Below are 20,530 nucleotides of genomic sequence, written 5' to 3'. Positions count from 1 at the left end.
ATATTAGGGTGCAAACGTATCGGTAATCGGTAACCTTGAGGCACATTTTCACCACTGCGCCCTATCGACGCAGGCCTTTCCCCTGAAGCAGGATCAGATGACCTGAAGCACAGCCTTATCCAGTGTTGTAAAACCAAAGACTGTATATATCGATGGACGACAGGACTCCATCTGCTCTCATTGTACAAAATTGATGCCAAAATAGCCCTTGTGATAGGTGCTGCCACCATGTGATGGTGACGTCATTTTGAGCTAGAGTTGCGCAGTAGAGATTGCCGGGTGGAGCCGTAGCCACTTCGCTAACCAAAACACACTCTTACCGAAACAAACAGCAAGGATCCCGCACGTCTGCGTATTTAACAGCAGAACAGCTTCTCTGTGTTGGTCTGAGGTTAACGTTCACAGGTATGGAAACTTCAATGACTGTAGTGATTGTTTTAGTTACGTCTCCTCTCGCCGATCCTCCTCTACTCTACAGAGCATCAGCATCAAATAACTAATTAAAAGTAAACTTGTCAGAAAAATGAACACTTGGACATAAATCAGCATGATAAGAACTAACTATAATGACAGAAACCATGTTTGAGAGAAATGTTTTTGACATGTCCCATCTGTTAACATGGAGGAGGCGGGCTTTATGACCTGTACTGCAGCCAGTCAGCAGGGGGCGATAGAGAGGGTTTGGCTTCACTTTTAGGGAGCTGTCATGTCGTCCATCTTTATATACAATTTATACAGTAAAACCCGCTGGAACTCCATTTATAAAATGTTTGTACGCCTTGTTGAACAGAGGTGGGCAATCGTTGCTGTCCTCTCTGACCGCTCTTTCACCAGCCACAGCAGCGCGCACACTGGAGCTCCGGGATGCCAGTGCTTAAGTCCCTGCAGGTGGCAACAAGTGCCATATGTGGCGAGCAGACAGTCTCCCTTTCCATTGCTGATTAAGCCACACACCACCGGGTGAGCAATGGAAATGGAGACTGTCTCCGCGTTGATTCATTGCGCAACTTTTGTAGACGGGACCGCATGGGGAAAAAGCGAGTGCTCGAGTAATCGGTTAGAGAACATGTTGAATTTCTGCATCTCTAATCCATATATTTCTGTTCATAAGTAGAAGCCTTTACTGCCAGAACCCCCTACTGTACTGTAAATATATATATATGACTCAATTATTATGACTCCCTGCGGTTTCTACCCTTCTACTCTACCCACACTCTGTCTCTTTTTCCTTTTTTATAATCCCACTTAAAGTGCAGCCGTGTTACCCCTGTGTTTTCACGAACGATCTGGCCAAGGCAGGGTGCCTGTTTACTCAGACAGGAGTTTAACAATAGAACACAACGAAACAATGATAAATAAACGGATAAACTGACATTCATCTCCTCTTTCTTTCTCTCCCAGTTCGTCTCCATGACAGTATATCAGAGGAGGGCTTCCACTACCTCCTGTTTGACTTGTAAGTCCTCTCCTTTCCTGCATATACAATTACATAACACCCTCTCCTATATTACCCCACCCCCCGACCACCACCACCCACGCTCTCCACATCCATCTCTTGGCAATCCCCTCCAGTTTCCATGGTAACAGTGTGGGAAGCGGGGGGGGGGGGTTTAAGGGGTAGGAAGCAAGGAAACGAGGGTAGGAAAGAAGAAATTAGGTTGTAATCCTTGCTTTATAGCCTTCATAGTGTTCGCCTTACACCTCGCAACTGAAGCGTGTTTGTGTGTGTGTGTGTGTGTGTGCGCGTGCAGGGTGACCGGAGGTGAACTGTTTGAGGACATCGTAGCCAGAGAGTATTACAGCGAGGCCGACGCCAGGTAGGAGCGCAGCCGTCCGTCCTGTATGTGTGAAAGGGCTTCTCCTTCCTGTCTTTGAATGGTCTGTGTCGTCTGTTTTCTTCCTCTTCTTTGTTGGTTTTTACGTCTTCATGTTCTTCTTCTCACTTTCCTCTGGACTTGAACTTTCTGCTCTGCTCTGTCTTTTCCTTTTCTGCTCCTCACATCCCGTCTCTGCATGTTTTCTTATTATTTGTTTTCTCTTTGCTTCTCTGTTTTTTCTTGTTCATCTTTATCGTTTCTTCTTTTCTTTCTTTCTTTTCTTCTTTTCTGACGTTCTAGGTGATTCCTTTTCTCTCTTTCTGGTGACTTCTAACTTTTCCTCCTCCTGTTTTTACGCCATATTACTTCCTTTCTTCTACCCTCCCTCTTCTTTTTCATTATTCCTCCTCTCTCATTTTTCCTTTACAATGAAGCCACAGTACTTCTCCTCTCACACTGACACAGGAGCCATCAAAGGTTTGACCAATATGAGGTTTTCAAGGCCGTACCGGGTTTTAACAAATCACTTTTCATGTTTTCTAATCTGGAAGGTTTCTAAACCTATTTTGGACTTTCAGTGCCCGATGTGGGAGTCTTGTTTTAGTGCCTAGTTTAATGTTAAAGGGCTTATTTTGATCAAAATCTTCCAACCAAAACATCATTTTTTTTGCATGGTTTGGCTCATCTCGACTTACGGATTTCCTTTGTCCAACACTGCAGTTTGATGATTGCTCAAAAAAAGTGCCACTGGCTCGACTGTGGGCACTTTGTGCAACCCCGCGCTCCAACTGCGGCCTTGACTTTATGTGGAAGATCAGAAATTCAGATTCACAGCACACAAATTTGAATACGTAACTTAACAGACATGGCGCAGACAAACGCTCGTAGCTTAAAGCTCCTGTATACGTAAGAAGTAATCTCCAACGTAAAATCTTCCCCTGCCTCTTTTTACTGTCTAACTTCTACTCAGGGAATCTTTTACTGGAGAAAATGTAAACAAAAGCAGGAAATCGCCTCCTTAGACACCAACCAGGGGGCAGCGATGACAGGCTTTAAATACGGACCTGGTTTTGCTCTGTCGGCAGAGCAGGCGCCCCGTACACATATACATACTGTACATATACAGAGGCAAAGTCTTGGCTGCATTGGCCGCGGGTTCGTCGTATCTGCACTTCACTATCAATAAAGGCGACAGGCCAAAAATAGTGAATCTTACTCCTGACGGTCTTTTATGGTCGATTATGGCCAAAATGAGAATCCTGATTATTTCGATCAATATTAAAATCACGATTATTTATTAATTTCAGGGGCAACATTTCTTTTTATTGTACTTTCACATTTAAGTGAACAGAGCAACGCTTTCATATTGTGCTGCATTCCGGCTTATGTACAAATTTTGCATAAAAATTAATATTAGGTTCTTTATCTGAATTTGGGGCACCTTTGCATCAGTGCATCACTTTTAATTTCAGTGTCTTTGGGAGTCGGGTGGATAGGGTGTCGCGCTGTAGAGCATCGCTGTTCTGGATGTCTGACCTGACGCTGGACTAGGACGGGGAGTAGCGACGTTCTTCCTCTTGGCCTTCATACACTCATCATGCTGCACTTTGTGCTGTTTCTTTAGCTGGTTGAACAAGTTAGTCGTGTTTCTTTGCAGCATAGACACACGTTTCATGCGCTCTCTGCTGATTATTTTTTCATGCTTAACACCACGCGCCCTGAACCTGAAACACCTGGCAACCGATGACGAGCGGTTTCAGGGCACCAGCTCCTCGTCGTCTGTTCCAGACATTTGATTTTTGTTTCTCCCGACTGGTCTCTGGTGTTCGCTCTTCCACTCTAAACTGCCGCGGCAAGGTAGGTGCTCCTGACATGACATGCCAGCTCCCCCAAAAGTGAAATCCAAACTTCTCGATCGCCCCCTGGGGGAGTGGCTGTTAGTTTAGGGAGCGCTTGATTTAACATGCAACGTCTTCAAGAACTTCAACCAAGTCCAGTTGCCTTTTGGATTAAGCTTTAAATTTGCACTGCACTGAAGACACAGCAACAGGCAACATACAGCAGTTTCACCTGGCTTCACTGTGACTCTACCAGCAACACCGCCTACAGTGAGCATTTACTGTCTGTGTGTGAAAACAAAGTCATAGTGCGAATACCTGCTCCACGAGAGTCGAGCTGAGCAGAGCGAGTATCCTGCAGTGTTAGAAACAGAGCGATTTCTGCAAAACATCACACAGCAAGAAACACTAATGAGAAGAAAAAAGTTTGGATTGATACAGATATAATATCATATCTGTGGTTATCCTCCCAGAGTGTATCAAGTGGTGGTAAAATTATCTCTTTAACAGTAATTAGGCCAAGACTCAGGAGGACACTATGAACCCCGGGACGTAACAATTATGTTTCTAATAATAAAACAAACTGCTGATGTTTTTAATGATAACAACAAACTCGTGTTGGTCAAACCCTAAGTATCTGTCTTTTAAATGATCCCCTCTACTGCTATGTCCCCCTCTTCATTCACCCCCTACGGCTTCCCTTCGTCACACAGTGGGAGCGATAAAAACAAGTGTGTTCAGCAGAACACACACCTGCAGCGTGTGTGTGAAGGTGGACCGTCTCACCTTCCCTTTTTCTTTGACTTTCTTCATGTCCATTCAGTTTCACTTTCTTTTTCACCACACGCCCACCCGCCACCCACATACTTTAACATCTCACTCCCACCACTCGAGCCGACTCATCGACACACATTTCACTTTAACCAATGGCAGAAGAGGAAATGGAGTAGTGGGGGGTGGGCAGACAATATGCTGAGAGAAGAGTGAGAGAGGTACTTGATAATGACAGTTGTGGTGTGGGTGTACGTCCATTCAGCAACATTAAAACACAACCTGATATTGTAGATAAGTCAACCAGCAAATGACTCTAGCCTTAGTTTCCCTGTGAAGCTGTTTATCCACTGTGTTACATTTGAAGATTATTCACGTCATGCGCTCATGAAAAAATCCACTTTCATTGGAGAAAATTATCTGTTATATGTGAATCATCTAGTGGACTTTTGGGTAATGAAGTCCTCTAAGTTCAATTAGTCTGATTAACCATCCATCATCTATACCGCTTACCCTGTTCAGGGTTATGGGGGGGCTGGAGCCTATCCCAGCTGTCATTGGGCGAGAGGCGGGGTTACACCCTGGACTGATCACCAGCCAATCACAGGGCTGACACACAGAGACAGACAACCTTTCACACTCACAGTTTTAGAGTCACTGAGAACCTAACGAGCATGTCTTTGGACTGTGGGAGGAAGCATGCAAACTCTGCACAGAAAGGTCCACTACGTCCAAACTGGGGTTCGAACTAGGAACCTTCTAGCTGTGAGGCCGTAGCGCTAACCACTGCACCACCATGCAGCCACAATCCATTGATCCATTTGATATTTTTAAAAAAAGGCACCAATCTGCTGACGACCTCACATTGAACTTCTTTCACACTGGGTATCTGATGAGCTCATAGTGTGAATTGGATGTTTTATTATTAAACTGCAGTGGGTCAAGAACTGTTGTAGTTTTCAGCAAATGTCACTGACAGCTGCTGCAGCTGCCGTGCCTCGCAGCAGCAGCAGCGGGTGGCAAAGAATCCCACATGTCACTCACAGAGAAAAGGTCACATCCAACCGCACACTGGATTTTATTTCTCTTTAATGCAGAAATACAAATCCATCCATCCATTATCTATACCACTTGTCCTGTTCAGGGTCGCGGGGGAGCTGGAGCCTATCCCAGCTGTCATTGGGTGAGAGGCGGGGTACACCCTGGACTGATCACCAGTCAATCACAGGGCTGACACATAGACGCACACATTCACACCTACGGGCAATTTAGAGTCACCATTTAACCTTACAAGCATGTCTTTGGACTGTGGGAGGAAGCTGGGGACCCCTCGGTGTGCGAAGATTCAAGAACATGCAAACTCTGCACATTTTGCCCAAAAAGGGCTTGAACCAGTGACCTCCTCGCTGTGAGGCAACAACGCTAACCACTGCACCACCGTGCAGCCCAGATACAAATCTAGCCTTTAAATAATGCTTGTTATGAGTTTATAAACTTGTAATGTCCACTCTTCTGATCTTTTGAACCCATTTGATGCTAACAGCAAGCTTTAACCTTTTTTTGCTATTCAAACTGCATTAACAGCTTCCTGCTGGTTGTCATTGTGTTTCATTGAGTCGTAGGTGAGAGCCGTTCTTTTTACAGTTGTGCCCACATTTCACTTCCTGCCCGAGAGCCACTCCCCTTTTGTGCCGAATTACCACAGGCAGCTTTTTGCAACTGCAACTGGGCTATACTCGGTCACGTGCGGGGGAATCATGTCACCACAACATGGTGCCAACTGTGAGCAACATTATAACCCTCCTACATTATTATTCCTACATTATTCTGCTGGTTCCTTTTACATTTTAAAAGCACAGAATGTAGTATGCGTGTGTGTTGATACGGCAGAATAGAGTGCAGGCACGTTCGTGAGTCCGACCACTCTCTACCTCGTAGTGTTGTGACGTTCGCGAACGATCTCGGAAAGGAACGGAGCCATAAGATCCGGCTCCCTTCAGCCGTAATCCCCAACACTAGATTGAGTCGGGGCTATCTTTTTAAAGGATACCAAAACTAAAGAGAATAGAAGCAGATGAATCACTGCAATTCAGAGAAACAGCTGTACCCCAGGCACTGAAACGCGGATTTGCGCTTTCGCCATTTTGTGTCAAATATGTTGGATTTTTGTTTGAAATCGTACCTTTCGTTTAACCGTACTACTCATCATTGACATACCCAGCATCTTTCATTTGTATTCCGTGTAACTGTCGAGGTTTTTACGGCATTTATTTAAAATTATGTGATGATGAGCCTACAAACTAAAGGGGAGGTTTAGACACTGTTCGCTATCCAAGACTCATTTCACTTCTATTGTTCCTGTGAGTGTGTAACTGAGTGTGTGCACTCCTGTGTGTGTGCTGCTGTCCCCTCCATATGCTTAATAACTGCCTATCTGAACCCCCCACTGATTGCTGTAGTTCCCACCCACCTTGTAACCCTGGCAGTTCTCATCCTTGGCTCATGTGCACACACACACACACACACACACACACACACACACGCACACACACACACACACACGCACACTCCTTTCCCCTCCATTGTGAATGTCAGTCATCCAGGCCAGCCCCCCCTCCGGAGACCAGCAAGAAGTGGGACTTTAATTAGCTGCAATAATTAGTCTCGGGCACACACACACACGTTACACTGCCACTCACACACACAGACCTTGCCGTATCACACCTTGTCGCCCCTGTCAGTATCTATCAGAGTTTCTGCTCAGTAGTGTTTGATTGGATGGAGGCAATTAGAAGTAGATTAAACCTTAATCTTAAACAGGGAATCTTTCATCAGGAGGAAGACGGACTCAAAACGTGCCACAAACATTTCTGTTGACTTGTAAACATTCAGGAAATACGCGCTGTTTATACACAGGACCCTTTCCAATCTCTTTAGCAACCCCATAAACTTTATCTGCCTGGTCAGAGGCGGGACTGAATAGGGTGTCGTGCTGTACAGTGTCAAGGTCAAGGTTGAGGTCAATTTTTTTTAAACAAACAGGGTTTGTACCAAAGTGCTTTACAGCAAGCATAAAAACAAACTTTGCAGCAGAACAGATGGAAAAGAGCAATAAAAAGATTATTACATGACATGAATATTTGAAATACATAGAGAGCACACCCAAACATGAGTATGCTTACAGATATGCACACAAGTACACAAAACACACACACAACTTGAAGCTTTTGTTGAACACGGTAAAATGCAACTCATGTTCAAAAGCTAGGGAGGGCGAGGGAGTAAAAGTGAGTCTTGAGACTTTTTTGAAAGAGAGATTCTGCTGTTCTTACATGTGATGGGAGGCTTTTCCAGAGTCTTGGTGCGGCTGCAGAGAAGGCCCCGTCTCCAAAAAGTTTTCTGCATGATCGTGGGATGGTTAATAGCCTTTGATCAGATGATCTGAGGGGTCTAGAATTCTGTAATGTAGCTCGGAGCGAGGCCATGAAGGGCTTTAAATCTAATCTTGTACAGGATTCTGAACTGGATGTCTGACTTGACGCTGCAGGGTTGGGAAAGCGACGTTTTTCCTCTTGGCCTTCACACACTCATCACGCTGCACTTTGTGCTGTTTTTCAGCTGGCTGTTAGCAGACACACGTTTCATGACCTCTTTGGATATAATTTTTTCTTGCTTAAAGCTCCTATGAAGAACTTTCGGTTTGTCTGGCGCCCCCTGTGGACAAAGCTGTACCTCTGATCTCTTTGCTGATTTTGTCCTGTACATGCTTAAGTGGTGGTTTCTAACAAAACATCTCCTGCTTTCTTTAACAGTCACATGTATCACTCACTTTAAATCTTTGCCCTGGAAAATTTTAACAAAGGCAGCGTGCAGTTAATGGCCACGCCTGACAACTACCCCCCCGCCAGCAGTTTCAGACTTTAAAAATAACTATATCGAAATAATCAATCTTGTCGCTGATGGTCTGGTTTGCTTTTGTAGGTTATATACAATAATCAGAACTTATTTCAGTTTCATAACCAGCTAAAAACTCCTCACAGGAGCTTTAACATCACTCACCCTAAACCCTAAATAGCTCCAAAGAGGACGGGCGTTTAACGTGTGACTTGCTCTCTTCCTGTTTTAGCGCAACAACAAGCAGCGTTCAAAACTTGACTGAGCGTTTGTGGCCCACATGACAAGTTTGCACAAGACTTCAAAGACGTAACAGATATTAGTATATTTTGAGATCGTGATGAAAAACAACAAAGAGACACTCACGAGGACAGCGACTTATCCTCTTCCCATTTTCAACTGCTGCTGTAACTACGACAACCACCGACGCATTCGGCTGAAAGTCGCCAGTTAACATGGTCACTCGTTGAACCGAAACACCGCTCTCTGTTGTTTAAAGGCAGGCGCTTATCACCTGCTCCCCCAAAAGTGAAGCCCAAACCTCTCGATCTCCTCCTGGGGGAGTTTAGGGAGCGCTTGACTTTTCTACAGGTGGAGCATTTTAAACGTCAATATTGCCGTCAATCAATTATTTAATCGTGGACGCCAAATCAGCCCTTTTTCAATGTAGAAAATAGTTTTTGTGTGCACTTTTTACTGAGACTTTTGAGGTTACTCAAAACTAAACAAGCAAAAATGGTCGTGTAATAAGATCGGCAGTGACAGCAAGATTCTGCAGTCTCTCATCCTGCACGGTTAGTGAGGCCGTGCGCGCTCACGTGTTCGGCTTTGGCATTTGAATACTATCAAAATCCTGCCTACTCTTACGGATTTCTCCAAATTTGCCCACCGTGGCTTTCAGGTTTAGAATCAGGATGTTATTACAGTCATATTTTTTTTTAGATTTGTGTGTGTGTGTGTTTATGAGCGAGTGTGCACATTTATCTCTCTCGTGCTCTCTCTCAGTCCTCCCACTCACTAGACGCCGTGTGGGAGTGGATCCTGCTGGCTGCCTGTCTCTTTGCGCCTGATATTACTCACATATTCTGCACATTACACTTTCCCATTACACTAAGCCCACATACACACTCTGTTAGATGTACACACACACACACAATGGAATGAGGTAGGTTCATGTATCTCTTGCAGTGCGCACACAGCGATGTGTTTCCTTTTAGTGGTGGAAAAATAGCCTGGCATCAGCCCACCAGTCCTCTATGATTCAGTTTGTCCTATACATAAGCGATCTATTTCTTCTATTATCATCTCTCTTTGCCTTTCAAACGCTTCTTTTCCTCTCTTTTACAGTGTCACCTTTTCTCCTCTCCTCTCCTCTCCTCTCCTCTCCTCTCCTCTCCTCTCCTCTCCTCTCCTCTGTCGGTCTCGGTGTGATTATTGTCTGTCAGGTTGTTCTGCTGTGGCTGCTCTTGTCTGTCATCATGTTTGAAAAAGCAAAACGAAACGTTTTTGTCTCCTCCCACCCACCCATCCCTCCCAACATCTCTATCTGCATCCCTCTCCTCCCCCTCTTTCTTGATCTTCTGCCTGTTATCCTTCCTCTCTGTCACTGCTGTCATCCTCCACTTTCTTAACTTTAAAATTGTCATCTCGCATTGACCCCGCACGTCATTTTTTCACCTGGCATCCTCACTCTTCTCCTTCCACCCCACCTGCCACCCCCTCCACCCCACCTTCCATTTGTCCCCCTTCATCCATCCCCACCCCTCCTTCCCCCCACTGTCCCTCCTCTTTCTGTTTTGTCTTCACAGTCACTGTATCCATCAGATTCTAGAAAGTGTCCATCACATTCACCAACATGACATAGTGCACAGGGACCTGAAGGTTAGTATGTGTAGAGGAGCACCTGCATCCCTCAGCCACCCCTTCCCCACGACCTTTGCCTGCTTCCTTTCCTTCCTTCCGTCCTTCCTTCCTTCCGTCTCGTCTGTCCGTGTCGTATCTGTCCGTTGCTGGTCTAATGTTTGCCTTGTTTGACTTGTGGTATGCTCTTACGTTTTCTCTTTTCTGTTTGATCACGTTGTTAATTCGAGGACCCCGGCCTACCTCCCCCACCCCCCTCCTTTGTCCCTCCCACCCAATCTTTTATCAATCATTCTACAAACTACTGCAAAACCAAAGCTCCTGTTGCACTGACCGACAACCAGATCGATCTATGAATTAGGCTTGCACACAAACACAGTCACCCATCGTGAGCACACATCCTCCTGAAGGTGTAATAAATATCCAGTGTTTGCCCATACATCCATCAATTTCTCCCACCAGGGTAGATAAATAAAGCTGCAGATATATTTATTGTGATCTTGATTGATTTTTTTCCCCCTTCTCCTCCCTTTTGTTTGGCTTTGAGTCACATGTATTGATCCCTGTATCTTCAAGACATTAATTACATCTTTATAGAGAACAACAAAAAACAGAACAGAGCTGCTTTGACACTCTGGAAAGGTCACCAGGACTAAAGAGGTCCACATGAGGAGGTCCGGGCCGGCTGGCAATTTCAAAACCAGATCTGAGAACCCTGATAGTTTTAATTGTTAGGTTACTGGTGCATTGATTTTTATTGAGATCAAATTAAATACAGAAAATCAGAATATCAAAATATATATGTATGCTTATTACACGGCTGTGTTAAATACTTGATTCTGATTGGTTAATTACGACATTCCGAGCGCTGTTATTTCTTGATAACAGACTGTTGCTATGTAGAACAGTACGTTGCTAGGGATGCGGCTCTAATCACACAATCCAGAGGACTAACTGTAATCATATCAATCCACCGAAAGGAGTCCAGTTAATTTGACGTCAATCTGTTTACAGAGGGAAAACAGAAAAGAGACGAAAACAGCGGACAGAAAGCAACAAAGGTTAAACGATGCAAAATCTGAAGACGGCACATGAAGTAAACAAACAGAACACAGTACTGGATTCGGCGGTGTTTAAGGACGGTGAATGGAAAAGAAAATGTCAAAAGACTCTGACAGAGATGAGACAGAAAACTTCCATCATGTGCTACGCTGATTCCTGCCGTCCCGTTTCCTGTGTCTCACTTCCATCAGTGGAGTGAGTAAAACAGCTAGCTTAGCTCATTTAAAGAAGGCTAGAGTTAAAGGGCCAGTTCCTCGATTTTCAACCTCAGTCCCATCATGCTATCATGGGGAGCTAGTTCCATTATTGTAGAAAAAAATGCAATTTGGCTCTGTGACTTTGGAGGACGCTATCCGCTTCTCCAATGGGCCCTGGAAAACCTCTCCCAGATGACACGTTTTTACGTTGTCTGGCGGAGGTTTTTTGCCAGGGAGCTCGCTAAACTACACTTCCTCAATCTAGGACGCCCGCCTCCGATGTCAATGTCTCATTAGGTTTGAAATGTAGACTGCAGACGGTATATATCTGAAATACGACGGTATATTCTCGTCATATTTCAGATTCTGTATCGCTCTGAGGTATTATTTCACTCCAGCGTCTCTCGCTGAGCCGTACCTTTCAGAGCGAGGGGCGCAATGCACGCTGGGTGTTATAGGAATGTCGAATGGGTGAAACCACGAGCTGTTTGTACAAATTTCTCCACAGCTGGGGCACCAATTTCAAATATTATTGCTTCTATCGATTACAGAGAAGCTTTGACTGGCCTATTCCAGGGGCGAATTGCTCCTTTAACCGTTGCTATGGACGCAGCTCTCACTGTGAGTGTAACGGACTATTTTTAAACGGAAAACAGAAATATAATCATTTTTAAATTAATAAAATAATTGCCAAACCAATATATTTTTAATTTCCTAGGTAAAAAGCCGTGTAATAAGCATCCTTCGCTTCGTGGTCCTGCTCACCCTGTCGGGGTTCCATTCTGCGGTAACAACCTGCTCACTATACATTACCCCTTACTTAGAGGACGTCTATAATGCACTGTGAAAAGCATCAAACATTAGAACTGCCTCACTTTTTTTTAGACTTTTGTAAGACATGCCAGATACCATGATGGAAGGGTCTTATGAATGAGATGCCATCAATATCATCAGGAGCACGTAAATAATGCAAACTTCAAGGCCGACGCAAGAATCAATCCGCCATTCACCCTGTTTGCCAAACACAGAGTTTGTATAATGTCCTGTGTTTGTGTGTTTACTGTAATGGATTTTATTGGTCCAGAGGTGTGCAGGCAGGTGTTTTCTCAGTCAGGGAGATTTATGAACAGTTTTCCATTTTCAGGCCTTTTTTTTCCCCTTAAACAACACGATTCACAACAGTCCACCTGTAAGACTTATTACACACTCACAGTGATACAAAACTTCAATGAAAGTTGGCTTTGTCAGTGCACAGGAAGCACACGTGCATGGTGCAGCTTTTCTCCACATACAACACCACAACCCCGACAGCACATGTGCGTGTGTCTGTTAGTGTCAGTGAATAAGTGAGTGTGTGTTCATAAAGCTCTGCATCAGTCCACACCTCTCACAGCTGGACCCAGAAATGTACTGTACATGGTCCGACGCATACACTCGTACTTGTTGTCTCCTCACACACACATGTATCTTTTTCCCCCCTCAGAGGTATCGTCTCGTCTGCATCGGGCTTGGGTTTTTATTTTTAGTGTCCGGTAGCTAACTGACATCAGACTGACAGCTCTTGTCAGCAGAGGTCAGCTAGGCCGGCAGCAGACATGGCATTGATCCCAGGCACATCTTTTAAATGTTATTAATTGCACAATGACTCACTCCTTCCCTCACCTCCTTCATCAACGCCTTCTGTGCCTCCTATGGCCAGCCACATTCTCACACAATCTCTCATCACTCCCCCACCCCCAAGGCCTGCTGGCTCAAACTTAAAGGGTGCTGGGGTATCTAAGGTACACCTGCAACCAACCGAGCTGCAAAAAGTTTCGTATAGGAGTATGTTTATACATTTCGAAGAGGAGATTTTATAAGACAAGGGAGATCAAAGATTATATTGTTTGGTTAAATGAAGCATTGACTCAAAGGAATCTTCTGTTGCAGAGCTAACAAGAGCTGAACCCTTAGCGTTAAGGCCCTACATTTGGCCCACAATGGGTAGCTAACCTAGCCTATATAGCTTCATTTGCACGATGTTAGGTACTTGGGCTGTCACTTTTCAATCGTAATTCTATATATCGAACCTGGTGGAATATTAATAGTTGGAACTGTAATGATGTGATAACGCTTGCCCACGAACAAATGAGTAATCTGCTTTCCAGAGTCCCAGACTGCGATCACGTTTAAAGTAGTGTACCTTGTATTCCATCAGATGGCGATAAAACGCTGCCTGCTACAAACCAATGGAGGAAACTAGCGAGGCAAGCCGTTGTTCACCTTTCCTGCGTCCCGACCGTAGTCAGAAAGCACAGGGCAGACATATTCTTGTTCTGCTCCAAGGCCGAAGCTGTAGCTAGGTCGCTTTGGGACTTACTTTGGGGAGTGCGGCTTGAGTTGTTGTAGGCTTTATTATGCACAAACAGCCTAAACTGTACATTAGTTCTGTTGTTTAAAGATAGAATTTCAAAGGTTTCAGTTGTAGTGCTCTTCAGCGCCTCCCGCTGCCGATAATTAGTAATTACATCAACACTCTTCCCAATTTAACTCTTGATTTTCCTCGCTTTCGTTTGTAGACGGTTTGCCTTCATCTGAGCGTCGAAGTTGTATCTGTAGTCATCCATCTTTTCTTTGTTTGTTCAGCCAAAGTAGATTAGATTCCTCCCAATGCTTACAGAAACCAGAAGAGCAGCCGCTTAGCTCCGCCTACCCTCTCTGGCAGACCAACCACTGCTGGCTGATGGAAAACACGTCACTAACTGGGCGCCACAGTGTCGCCACAGACACCCAGTCTGTAACACAGCAAATGCACAGGCTTTCATCAGTGGGCCATAGGCTCAATCACCATTGTGTTACCTCATGCGGCGATAGATAGTGACTTAATATCACTCTTTTCTCTGCTCTTCCGCTGCTCCGGTCCCCTCGTGCACACACACTTCCGTTCTCTCTCACTCAGTCTACCACCCCACTCTCACGCACTTCCAAAAACAGAGCTGCGCTTCTAGTATAAGACCGTGCTACAGAACTGAGTAACGAATTGCGTGTCACGTTGAGTTCGTTCGAGCTTGACCTTTGGGAAAAGTGACAGCCCGACAACTTACCTGGAGTCAGACAAAGCCTTTTAAAGATGAGACGATACAAGATGGCGTCTCACAACAGAGGATTCCTTCCAACTCCCTGCTGTACCCCATAGTCCCTCCTCCCACTTCCTTATCGCCCCTCCCCCCTCCCTCCCCACCCCTTCCTTCCCCACACTTCTGGCCTGTGCACGGGATTGTAGCGCTGCTCAGACTAACATGCGCCCCCCCCCCCCCTTGGTGTTTGCATGCAGTCATTGCATCCAGCAGATCCTGGAGGCGGTGCTTCACTGCCATCAAATGGGTGTGGTGCACCGGGACCTGAAGGTGAGTGATGGGGATCACGTTGCTTTCCCGTTGAGATTGTGCTTTTATATATGTGTCATGAGGTTCGTGAGTGTTGTTTGTGTAGTCAGTGTGTAGTAGGTAAGAAACTGTCTGTAATGTTTGTGCACATAAAGTCACTTAAAGAGGATTTAGAACTATATTTACCTCATAAATTCTGATGTCATACAACTCTTTGTAGCTCTGGTTTTACAGCTAGAAAGTCAGATAAGCCCCTTTCACACATTTCCCGACAATGATCACGACATGTCGAATACCACTTCAGACCTTCCTCTCGCTCTGCCCTGCCGTACACATCCTGCAGCTCTGTGCGGTCTCCCTCCTCCTCCTGTTGTGTGCACGCCACTTCCCCCTGTCTGTGGAGATTTCAAGCATGCAGCGCCGGTCATGCGGGCCGAGCAGTGCCAGCGCTCTGTAACCTTTTTGGAACATGATCTTGTCATTGCACAGTCGGCAACATGGCCCCGGAGGATACTTAATCTGACCTCTGGTTCATTTACTAGACAGAAGAAGATGTTAGCTATTGATTATGAGACAGGCTGTGTGGTTTAGCCTTTATGGATCAGTTAATCACCCCAGTGCATCAAATGTAACAGCTCATTTTCTGCTCCGCGCCGTGCGATGCTGTGTTTCAATCGGACGACGAGCTGGTAGTCTTCTTTAGGGTTGGAAACGGACAGCGAGTTGCTAATTTAGAACAGGTACCAAGTGTCTTATAAATGTGGAAATGCTTCATTGATGTATTTGGTAGACTTTAAAACAGCAGAAGGTCTGCAGAAAGCAGTAGCCCTATGTAATGTGATCGCTAACAACAACTTAACTGAAATGTTGCTTTGGTTTTTCCCCAAACAAAGCAGCACCTCAGACACAATGAGCTCTGTGTGAATCAGAGTGTGAACAGATTGAAGTTTCCAGTCCTCTTGCTGTCACGTCGTGTTCCCGCTTGTGTCTCTGCCAGTGCATGCTTGAATATCGCATCTTGTTGTGCATTGTGCGCTTTTGTCAGGCAGACCTCTTCCATTCAAATGTCAGTCACAGGCGTTCCAGCACAGGCGTGTTGTGTTTATCAGAACTGTTGAGGCTATTCCTTTATTTAGCCGACACGCCTATCTGGTTTCACACCCAAGCACCGGAGAGCATTTCATGCAATAGGTCATAGTGTGATGACTGAGGACAGCCTGACTGACAAGATCCCTCACATTAGGAATGGGGTTATGGCAAATGAGATGACAACACAGCAAACGTTAGAAAAAGGTGACACCAATTAAGGCTTTAGACGACTTTATGCTACAGGTGTAAAGGCAACGTATTAGATGCAGGATTTTGTAGAGAAACTCCAAAAGAGTCTTATTAGATAGGCATTAGTATCAAGACATTTCAAACCACATAAAGCCCGACTTTAATCCAGACATTTAGACTTTTCTTCAAAGTAAAAGGAGTCAGGGCCAGTTTGTCTTTCAGCACCACAGCAGTGCGCTTAAATCAAAGTGTCCTCTTTATTGAGGTCGACTTCTTTGCCACTTTCTCTGAAGGAATCAGTCAGGATTGTGGCAGCAGCTCCAGTGGAAGGAACGAGAGAAAGATGGGAATTGTTCCATTTAAAACACCCACTCATGAACTGCTCTCGAATGCAGCCCTGTCTCTATCGCCCTTTACCCTCCCTCTCTCCCTTTCATACCAGTTGCTCGTCAGCTGTGCGTGCATGTTTAATAGTATATGCGTGTGTTAAAGAGATTCACTAATGTCTGAAAGTGATGCTGACTGCTGCAGTTATGTCTTGAACATGTGGCCTGGATGTTTGGCATTGCGTTTATTCACCTTTTTGATGGAAGCACATGCTTCATCAGAATTTCCACCCACATCCGTTTTCACGGATTATCTTACTGCTGCTGCAGCGTTGGCAAGTTCTAACTCCCTCGTTTACAAAGGAGTAAAGCCTAACCAAACGGGAGAGCTGGGAGAATGTGATGACACGAGGTAGGCACAGCGCCTTAGGATTACTGGTTTGCTCACTAACTCTCTCTCTTGCTTGCTCATTCCCTTTCTCTGTTACTTATGGGCTAAGTGTCTGCACTTTTAATACACAGTATTCCTTTGCCTCTTAACAAATTAACTGAGGAGAGAGCAGAGGGAGGAAGGAAGAGGGTGCAAAGACATACTGCAGCAATGCAGGGGAGCAGCGTCAGACATACAGCCTAAATAATTTGTCCTCGTTCTCTCCATGCTGCAAGTGTGCACTGGTGTTACTGGTTACAGTCGTACACTTCCGTAAACTGCTGAACAAGTTTGGAATAAAAGGAAGACTCATATCAGAGACTTCAGTGAGAAAAGTATTTTACACCTAACTACACCGTTCAGTTATTACAGGCACTTAATGCTATTAAGGATCAACATCTGGCAGCTGATTTGCATGCAGGTGTTACTGTTGACATAAATATGTAATCTGTTTAGCTAAAGAAGGTATGCAGCCGAGCCAGCGGTCGTCTTCTTTACAGACTTTCAAGTATAGATGGCCATAATTATTTCTATATTCTAATATCAATCTAGTTGGACTACATTCTTTTGCTGCAACTGATTTGTTGCGTTATAGTTCCTTTCTCCCGCGGCAGAGGCTGTCACAGAGCTCGTCGGTGCTTGCACTGCTGCGCCTTGCAAAACCGTGCGCATTCGGGTCAGATAGTGGGTTTTAAGGGAGTCCCATCAAATTAAAATAATCACTTCTTGCCGTGCTAAAATGGATTCACTTTAAAGTAATTATCTCGAAGATTTTCATGTAAATAAATGTCTGTTAAGTCTCTATCTATCGTAGAATGAGGTAACACAATGGTGATTGAGCCTATGGCCCACTGATGAAAGCCTTTGCATTTGCAGTATTACAGACTGGCTGTCTGTGGCAACTTTCGCAGAAAAAATCACAAGTGGCGCCCAGTTAGTGACGCGTTTTCCATCAGCCAGCAGTGGTTGGTCTGTCAGAGAGGGTAGGCGGAGCTAAGCGGCTGCTTTTCCGCTCTCTGCAAGTGTTGCGAGTAAACAGTAATCTACTATGGCTGAACAAACAAAGAAAAGATCGATGACTACAGATACAACTTCAACAATAAGTGAAAATCCAAAGAAAAAGAAACAAACTCGACGCTCAGATGAAGGCAAACCGTGGACGTCACACAGGCAACACTGTCAGGATATCTGGGAAGTGTGCTCCTGCAATTACCGTTTATCGCCACAGGCGCCGCCAAAGACAACAAAACTGAGATCTTCGAGATTATCACTTGAACTTAAGAACTTGAAGTAGACACATTGGCTCATACCCATGTAATGTCTCTGTAATTGGTTAGCTAACCTTTTGTTATTCCATCGTCACGACTACCTTGGAAATCAATGATAACAAATGGACCTCTTTGCCTTCTGTTTGAAGTTAATATTTCCCACCAGAGTGCTTTACTCATCATTCAAGATTGCCCGTGTCTCTTACAGAGGGAGTGATTAAGTGAGATGGAGAGAGACAAAGTGAGAAGGAGCGGGGGGCCAGTGGGGATAGCATCCCATTATTAGAGCCCTGTTCTGACAGAGAATAATGAGGCTGACTGCATTAACTGGGCCACAGAGATGGAGCCTATAGAGCAGCACACCACATGAGGCGAGGACAAAATAACGCTGCAAACTGATTGAACTTTGTGGACATTTAAACTACATTATACACTAGATTTCTTGTATAGCTTAAGTTGTTCAAATGATATCTATGTCTGTGTGTGTATGTGTTGTATGTGTGTTTCTGTGCTGAACACAGTGTTGATTAGTCCCATATGAACCCCTTTACAAACTTTGTGCATGCATAGCTATCTAACTCCAGCTCTTCCTCTAAAAGGACAGTGTATATTTTTTGTACCCTCATCCATCACTTCTAAATGTTTGTTTCTCTCCTCTTCTTCCACTTTAGCCAGAGAACCTGCTGCTAGCGAGCAAATGTAAGAATGCTGCAGTGAAGCTGGCCGACTTTGGCCTCGCCATCGAGGTGCAGGGGGATCAGCAGGCCTGGTTTGGTACGTACAGCAGATACAGGAGTTTATATTTTCCAATTCATTCATCTCAATCTATGAAGGGGCTTTATGATTCGGTCTAGGTGCTGTGAGCGGTAAGTGGCAAAGGTCTGAACTTCATCGTCTGAATGATTGTTTGATAAAAATACTTGGTAACTGAGGATCAAAAGGAGTGATCTAGTAGCTTAAAGAGGGGGTGTTAAGCTGTTTCACATTTTAAGATATATATAATTTTACAACGTTGGATGTCCAGACTAAACGTAAACGTTTCAAATCTGTAGGTGAAAGTGTGTTGGAGTAATCCCCAGGTAGGGATGGGTAACAAAACCCAGTATTAAACGGGCCCCGGGGCTGAATTATGAAATACCGCAGTATTGATAAACGCCCAATGTTATCGGTTCTGCTTTCAGTACTGGAGAAATAAAGAAAATACATTTCCTGTTTATTATTGCTACAAAACCCTTATATTGCACATTTGATCTCACCAACCGTTTCTAATTTGCAATAGGATTAAGACATTCGTCTGTGATGCATATTTCTAATCCAGAAGAAAAATCTCTCTGGCAGAGCTTGTGTGTGAGGGCCGGGGGCAGCTCTCTCTCACACACGCTACAGCACACACACACACACACAGACGCGCACACAAGAGATACAGCTCGTTACGATGGCGTTTACACTTCACCAGAGTCGATGCCGACAATGCTTTTGCTTGTAAGGGCAGAAACACGAGCGATCTGTCCAAACAGCTGTCTAAGGGCCCGATCAGACAGAACGCGTTTTGCAAGTTGTAAAACGCGAGGCGCACCGCACTGAGTTTTTTTTGGAAGTAAACACCCGATCAGGGGGCGGCTTTTTTTTCCTACTGTTGATAAGGCAACCATCGAATCATTAGCTGTCATCAACCTAACCTATATATTGTAAACTGACAGAAGGCTCGCCTCTCCTTTCATCCGATTGGACAATGAGAAAACGCCCATGACGTCGGACGCTTTTCTGCTTTGCGGTGAAGTTTTTTCAACGCGAGGCGCACTGAGCGGAAAAACGTGAGGCGCTCTGCAAAGCAAAAGCAGCGTGCAAAAAGCGTCCCTCTCATTGAAAACAATGACAAAAAAGCCGCCCCCAGCTGCTGCAACGCGTTCTGTCTGATCGGGCCCTAAAGTGCCTCATATACAGGCAGGGACACGCGCCACACTTCTCACTGGACGCTGTTACCCAGCAAACTTACTACACGTGACGAACCGGGTTAATTGATAAGCCCCGCCCACTACCAGCCAGCCAAATTAGCTTTAAATTCCATCATCAGAACATTTGCTGTGAATAATTGTTAATTTTACATTTCAGGAAACAAAGCAATCTCAATTCTGATCTCATTTTCTTCCATTTTTTTCTCTTAAAAAATTACAAAAAGAACCGATAAGAATACCGTTTGAGCACCAGATCATTAAGCCGGATCGATAAGAGTAGTAATGCCGTTAAAATCTAAACGATACCATCCCTATCCCACAGTTTGTTCTACACGCTGTGCAGACTCAGCAGGCTTCAGAGAGCTGGCCAATCAGACGAAAGCGGGATTGTAGGGGCGGGGTTTCTTAAAGGGACAGAGCTGACTGAGTCGTTTCAGGCAGACGCTGTATGAGGGCCTGCACAGAGCAC

The 20,530-nt window shown here is 44.9% G+C and overlaps 1 protein-coding gene across 2 annotated transcripts in view; it reads left to right on the top strand.

Moving 5' to 3' along the window:
- Positions 1 to 20,530, top strand: part of camk2b1 (calcium/calmodulin-dependent protein kinase (CaM kinase) II beta 1) — a 93,982-nt gene that overhangs the window by 18,806 nt on the left and 54,646 nt on the right. For both annotated transcript variants that reach the window (XM_069682541.1, XM_069682542.1), the window contains exons 4-7: positions 1,402 to 1,456; positions 1,752 to 1,817; positions 14,753 to 14,825; positions 18,778 to 18,880. In XM_069682541.1, coding sequence (XP_069538642.1) covers positions 1,402 to 1,456; positions 1,752 to 1,817; positions 14,753 to 14,825; positions 18,778 to 18,880 — 297 coding nt within the window. The remainder of the gene's footprint in view (positions 1 to 1,401; positions 1,457 to 1,751; positions 1,818 to 14,752; positions 14,826 to 18,777; positions 18,881 to 20,530) is intronic.

The sequence above is a fragment of the Semicossyphus pulcher genome, unplaced genomic scaffold, assembly GCF_022749685.1.
Source record: "Semicossyphus pulcher isolate SPU_LCO1_2020_fin unplaced genomic scaffold, fSemPul1.0.p SCAF_6, whole genome shotgun sequence".
NCBI classification, from domain to species: Eukaryota; Metazoa; Chordata; class Actinopteri; order Labriformes; family Labridae; genus Semicossyphus; species Semicossyphus pulcher.
The sequence above is the reverse complement of the archived record's forward strand: the minus strand, read 5'-3'. Positions and strand labels throughout refer to the sequence as shown.